The sequence below is a fragment of the Nanorana parkeri genome, unplaced genomic scaffold (assembly GCF_000935625.1).
Source record: "Nanorana parkeri isolate BGI_ZX_2015 unplaced genomic scaffold, ASM93562v1 scaffold351, whole genome shotgun sequence".
NCBI lineage: Eukaryota > Metazoa > Chordata > Amphibia > Anura > Dicroglossidae > Nanorana > Nanorana parkeri.
This window is the reverse complement of record NW_017306619.1, coordinates 942,600-949,631: the sequence shown is the minus strand read 5'-3', so window position 1 is coordinate 949,631 and position 7,032 is coordinate 942,600. Positions and strand designations below refer to the sequence as shown.

The window sequence follows — 7,032 nt, the reverse complement described above, 5'->3', positions numbered from 1 at the left end:
TTTACTGGCGTCTGATAAGTAAAACTTCAACTTTAGTGTAGAGGAAGCTTAGGTTTGCCCATAGCCTACCCCCAGGTTGGAGGCACTGCGAGCTACCTTTGCCAAGAACAGATAGGTACAGTATGAGTAGGCATCTCAAGGTGACTGCTAGCCACCATGCCTCTAGATAGGCATTAGGGACTGGAGATGGCAACAGAAGGACTCTACTCAACACTAATCTGGCCGCCACATATCACTACCAATTATGATTTTGTAAAAAGATACATAATTCCTCTAATAGTTATATACTTGTGGAGGAATTCAAAAGGTTTTGCTCCTCACCATGTATGAGAGAAGGTCGGACTCGGAACCAAAGGCATTGTATGGGCCACCCTTCGTCTTTGAGCCAGTCATGATGATGCTTTGGTGGAGGCAGTCATAAGGTCAGGCTCAGGCAATGACTTATTCTAACTATTGAAAGTCCCACCATCTTCAGAAACTGAGAGCAGTTGGTACTGGGTGGTAGTCTAATATCTAAAGAGCTACATAAGGGCCTTAAAAAAGTTGTTGTTGAGAGTTCTTGACCTCCTGTGAGCTGAACCTTGGTAGGAAAATGTCTACGTTTGCCTAAATTTCAGTCATATGAACCTCACCAGCCTTGTTCTTGTTTTCATAGGTGTTCCAGAGGGGGTCAAGGACCTTCCTCCGGGGGTGGCTCTACCGCTGGAATCCAACCTGGTTTACATGAATGGAATCAGCTTCTCCAAAGGATGTTACCTGGGCCAGGAGCTAACGGCCCGGACTCACCACACCGGAGTTATCCGCAAGCGGCTGGTGCCTGTGCAACTCTCGTCGCCATTGTCGCCCGAGTGCGAGCAGTCTGAGGTTGTCACGGCGTCGGGGAAAGCAGCTGGCAAATACCGAGCCGGAGTCGGGGACTCGGGCCTTGCGCTGCTGAGGCTGGAACATCTCGGAGTGGAACTTCAGATAAAAGTAGGAGGTCGGGAGCCCGTCGGTGTGAAGGCCTCTGCGCCGGAGTGGTGGCCGAAGCCTGGAACTAGCTCATGACGAGGCTCCATCAGTGAACGTTATGAGACCTCACTGTGACCGAAAGAGTGTTGAATATTATTGTATTTTTATAGACTGCAGGACGTTGTGTGCCTTCTGCATCCTCTATTGCGCCTCTGTGTGGTCATATACGGGAACTGCATTGTTTATTGTCTGCAGACAAGGTCATGGAACCATGCAAATAAAGCAGCACAAACCGCATTCACCTTAGGCATCATTTACCGATATCCACCAATCCTGAACAGGTTTACTGACGTCTGATAAGTAAAACGTCAACTTTGATTGGTTGTCACCATTTTACCTGTACATCATTGCTCTTTACTGAATACGTTGGCATGTTTATTAACTCCACCCACGGTCCGCATTTCGATGGGCCAGTTTGCGGGTGGGTGTGCCCAAATTAGTGGCGTAATGCGAGGGTTGCGGCCCACACCCGGGTGCCACCATTGGAGGGGTGACACCAAAATGACAGCCATTTTGGTGTCACCCACTATGAAATGTCGGGCACTCGGTCACGGAGTCAGGAAAGAGGAGGGGACCTGGCGGCATACCACATCCCACCGGGTGAACGTCCCCTCCTTTCTGCCGGCGTCCATCACCAAAATGGCCGCCGGTAGGCGTCAATAAGACGACCGAGAATGCGGTGTCACCCAGCCTTGGGAAGCCCCTGGCCCAAATATGCCCTTTTCCCCTAATCATCTTCTAGGACAGCAACCTGACCATCCTGGTGAATCCGGCACAGTTGCCTGGACACGGCACCAGAGGGCCAAGATGCGGGACCGTCCTGGTTAATCCGGCACAGTTGCCTGGACACGGCATCAGAGGGCCAAGGTGCTGGACCGTCCTGGTGAATCCAGCACAGTTGCCTGGACACGGCATCAGAGGGCCAAGGTGCTGGACCGTCCTGGTGAATCCGGCACAGTTGCCTGGACACGGCATCAGAGGGCCAAGATGCGGGACCGTCCTGGTGAATCCGGCACAGTTGGCATCTTTGCGTTTCATAGGGAGCAAGTGTATGCAGCTAACGCAACTGTTTCATTTTGGAGGATTTGCGATCCCAATCAAAAAACTCAAATAAGCTTTAAAACAGAACTCCGGGCAACTCCAATCTTCACCCTCCCAGAGGGGCCACCCCGGCAACTGCGAGGGTTACGTCATCTTGTCCAGGGTGCTAATATAAGAAAGTTATTCTCACCCGAACCGTGATCCCGGCTGGCTTGTCCCGCAGTGTCCTCACGTTCTATACACTGAACGTGATGACTCGCAGGACCTTTGGCTGCTGGAGCGGAAGGGGAGCGAGGCCGAAAAGACCCGTCTAAGAGCCAGCCGGGATCACTGTTCTGGTGAGTATAACTTTTTTTTTAGTTTCAGCTCCCTGGACAAGCTGAGCACTTAACCCCCTTACAGGGAGGGGGCGACCCCACCGCAAGGGTGAAGATTCCATGTGCCTGAGGTTCTGCTGCTTTAACATACCCTGTTTCCCCGAAAATAAGACCTACCCCGAAAATAAGACCTGGTTTGGTGGTAGCATGTGAGGGGGAACTTGAAGCGCAGGAGAGATGGTATCAGCCTGCAGGGACATACTGTATTAAGGGGATGACAGGGGACGCCCTCCGGCCGGCGCAGTGAAAGGGAGCACTCTAGTACCATACTTCACCAACTGCTGTCCCCCTGAAGGCACTGCTTAATGTAATGGTACTGTACTGTAATGTGTAGCGGTAAATGGTACCGTACTTTACCGCGCTGTCTGATGTCCCCATTGCTGCACCGCTGGTACCGCTCTCCCTGATGGCAAAGGAAGCCGGCGCTGTAGAAAGCAAGGCTGCGGCGGCGGAGGGAGCAGAGCCGCATTAGCCGATACTTCCTCTATAGCGCCAGCAGGCGCGTAATTAGAAATCACAGGGCCCCATAGCAAAATTTTGTATGGGGCCCCGTGATTGCTAGTCATGCCACTTGCAGAGCCCTGGCGGAGAGTGACCCTGCAGAGCCCACCATAGACTCTCTATAGTGGGCTCTGCAGGGTCTGAGATCTCTTACCTGTCAGCGCCTCTGTGGTCGCCGGGCCCTGACTCCTGTTCCATCCCCGGGCCCCGACTCCTGTTCCGTCCCTGGGCCCCGCCTCCTCTGCTATCGACGGGCCCCGCCTTCTCTTACATCACTGGCCCCACCTGCTCTTAGGTCGCTGGCCAGTGATGTAAGAGGAGGCGGGCCCCGCCTCCTCCATTCCGAACAACGCCCTCATCTGCTGCAGCAGCTGGCTGTCACTGACACAGCTCCGCAGCGGCTATGAGGGGAAATGCACTGCGGCCGCTGCTGAGCTGTGTCTGTGACAGCCAGCACCCCCACACCCCCACATGCCATAGCGAACCGGGCGGCCCTGGCCGGGCCCCATAGCGGCCGTCTGGGTCGCTATGGCGATTGTTACGCCACTGAGCGCCAGTACTGTGACAAGCAGAGTGATACCAGATAACTTTAGATTGTTGTACAGAAGACATCCCCTGAAAATAAGACCTAGTGTGTTTTTTGGGGGGGCAAAAAAATATATAAAACAGTGTTTTATTTTCGGGGAAACACGGTTTTATTATTATTTCATCAGCCATTTTGACTCGTTTTAAATCTGCAGATTTTTGGGAAACAATCACTGGCGATCCTGCCAATGAATGCCTGATTCAGGCACTTCCTGTTAGAGGGTGACAACGCTCTGTCCACGTCTCCCAGTTGCTCTACTCTTATTGTCACACGGGCGAGTGGTGGTTTCAAAATACATTACACATACACGGTCTGCTGTTGTCACCATCGGGGGAAAAGCGCGCTGGGAAATGCCGCGCAGCCATTGCTGGAGTGCGTGTAGACAGGAAGTGGCCGCACTGGTAGATCAGCGGCACTGAGATGTCAGACATCTCAACTCTCCCGGAAGCTCCGGGAGTCTCCCGCTATTAGATAGCGGCTCCCGGCCGCCCGGGAGAGAAACATTTTCTCCCGGAAAGGTTTAATCTGCTCTATCAAGCAGATTAAACCTTTCCCTGCGATCGTTTTTTTTTTTCTTTTCTGACATCGGGAGCCGCGGCCCGACCGTCAGTCAGAAAAGAAAAAAAAAATGCATACGATTGCATAGCTAGATTCCTATTGGCTATTGCACTTTGCAATAGCCAATAGCAAACTAGGTAATGCACCCGCCCACTGCTGCTGTCAATCAGCAGAGGGGGACCTGAATTTTTCTATCAGGTCCTCTTCTGCTGATTGAAAGCAGCAGTGGGCGGGTGCATTACCTATACATGTATGGGGATCCGGGTACCGCCCTGGGGGACATGTATGGGGGTCCGGGTACCGCCCTGAGGGACATGTATGGGGATCCGGGTACCGCCCTGGGGGACAGGAATCAATGAAAAAAACACTTTTAACCACTTGCTGACCGAGGTGTTTACACCCCCTTCCTGGCCAGGCCATTTTTCAGTATTCAGCGCTGCGGTACTTTGACTGACATTTATTCCGTCATACAACGCTGCACTAAAATGAATTTTATACCATTTTTTGGGGACAGATAGAGCTTTCTTTTGGTGGTATTTAATCACCTCTGTGAGTTTTATTTTTTCCGCTATATTTAGGTAAAATTACTGAAAATTTTGAAAAAAAAAAGTTGTTTTACATTATGTTAGGAAACAATTATTATTACCCAATTATTTTGGTAAAAAATAAAACTCGGGGTCACGTCGGGTAAATAGACACCAAACATGTCAAGCTTAAAAATTACGCGCACCCGCGAAATCACAAATAAAACTACCATACCCAAAATTGACCATAGGCGACGCTTTAAAAGCTTTTACCGCTCATCAGTTTAGTGTTATCAGTGATTGATGGCCCTAGACTTATTGCTTTCACTGCGACGTTCGCGGCGATATGTAACATGTGCGACGTAATGGGCGCAATCGTCGTTTTCGCAGGTATGCGCACCTGACGCATGTTTGCATCCATGTATGTATGGGTAGGGACTTTAAAAAATTTGTTTGTCTAACTTTAACTTTTGTTTTTGGAAACTTAAATTTTTTTTCCTATCTTTTTTTTTTTTCCACTTAACTTTATTATGCCCATCACTGGCGGAGACAAGACCAGTCACCCTGCAGAAGGAGAGAGAGCAGCAGTGAGCAGTCTTTATTACAGGAAGGGGGCGGAGACAAGACCAGTCACCCTACACGAGGAGAGAGCAGCAGTGATTGGTCTTTATTACAGGAGGGTGGTGGAACACTCCTCCCCTGGCTGGGTTCCCGGCAGTCAGAATGTTGCTCTCCTGCCCATGTCCCTCGCTGTCAGTACATGACCATGCAGTCACATGACCACGCTGACCAATGAAAAGCACTTCTGACCTGGCGATCAGATCCTGGAAGTATGGAGCGTGTCCCTTTGGTCAGCGCAGTCATGTGACTGTACTGGCTAATGAATGCGCACCATTTGTAAGCATTATGCCCTTTGCTCTGTAAAGTGCGGTGTACAGCGGGGGGGCCGGAAGAAGTGGCGGGGTGCTGTCCGTAAGTAAAATTTTTTTCAAATTTTGCGAAAAAATGAACTTACCCTTTAAAGCAGACATGCACTAAAAAACAAAGTCTGTTTAAAGCGGAACTACACCCTCCTAACCCTACAGCCAAGGAAGGCGATCGTTGCATCTATTTGCATTGCAGTCGCCATGGTGATGCACATGTGATCAACTGTGACGCCAGCCATTAGAGGGCATGAAAGTTCGGTTGAGAGCTGAACTAGGCACACTGCCAACCTTAATGGTTGGCCCACCTTCAAAGTAACTGTTCTGGGGAAGCATTAAATTGGTGGATAAAGTTCAATTTGTAGCATTTATACCTCAGCCCGTGGGTGGATATGCAAGGTGGCAGTGTGTATTGGCACAGAGTCATGGATTATAGTCTGTTTATTGACACATCAATGAAGGCAAGGCTCCATTCCCCTCAAACCCACACTTTTCCCGCCCAATCGAATCCGTAGCCTCATTTACATAGCCGCGCCCATCCCCCCGCCGCCGATTGGTCAGCGCCGGTTAGAGCGGCGGGAAGACAGAACCGTGCGGTGGGAAAGGGAGTCACGTGAGTGAGGAGGAGGAGCAGCCTCGCGCCGTTCACGGCTGCATTCCCTCCCTTGCACAGGTGCCCGCGGAAGAGGGGGGGGCGGAGCCGGGAACGTGAATTATAGTGAGTGACGGGGGATCGCTGAGGTGACTCCGCGCAGTGTTCATGGTTGCCAGTGTGACAGGAAGAACGCCTGGGAGAGGGGGACCGGGGACAGCAGAGAGCGTGAGCATAGTAATGGTGACTGCTTAATCTGTGGTAATGGCTGCAATATTGGAAATGGTGTGTTCCTTTAATAGAGGTTGCAGTGTAGGATGGAGGGCTGTACTGTGACATATCACTGGGGGGGAGGGGCGGATGTTTTTTTATCCATTTTATTAAAATATTTATCTATATAGATACACAGTATGTTTTTTTTCTCCTCAGTTCCCTAGTCACACCATATCCAGTGCGTTCCGACATGGTCCGAGTCCGGAACGTACCAGATGGCATAGATCAAGCTTTCTGGGGCAAGAGGGGGGCGTGTCGGTGCTATTCGTGTCCATGGCGCCCTCAGACACGCCCCCTGCCCGCAGTGCGATCGCCCGGAACGGAGGGCATTGCTGTGCCTCGTGTTACGGTGCGGGCGATCGCACTGCTGGAGGGGGTGTCTGTCTGCAGTGCTATTGACATGAATAGCAATGACACGCCCTCTCCTCCTACCCCAGAACACTGCCTGGCTTGATCCAGTGGGTTTCCGGGCTCGGACCGCACTAGAACGCTGTGACTGGGTCCTCAAAAAGCAGACCTCCAGGATTTTCCTAAAGTTAACCCTTGCACTGGGCTTCCCACCGGACTTGCAGAGGTCTGCTGCTTCGTTTCGCCCTAGGGAGCGGAACAAAGAAGATACACTCACCCGATCCTCGCTCCTGTGATC

At 51.3% G+C, this 7,032-nt stretch overlaps 1 protein-coding gene across 1 annotated transcript in view; it reads left to right on the top strand.

Annotated features, from left to right (window-relative positions):
- The window catches only part of IBA57 (IBA57 homolog, iron-sulfur cluster assembly), a 9,403-nt gene extending 8,252 nt beyond the window's left edge, over nucleotides 1–1,151 (top strand). Inside the window, exon 3 of the mRNA XM_018558643.1 lies at nucleotides 656–1,151. Coding sequence (XP_018414145.1) covers nucleotides 656–1,047 — 392 coding nt within the window. The 3' untranslated portion in view covers nucleotides 1,048–1,151. The remainder of the gene's footprint in view (nucleotides 1–655) is intronic.
- The last annotated feature ends 5,881 nt before the right edge of the window (nucleotides 1,152–7,032 follow it).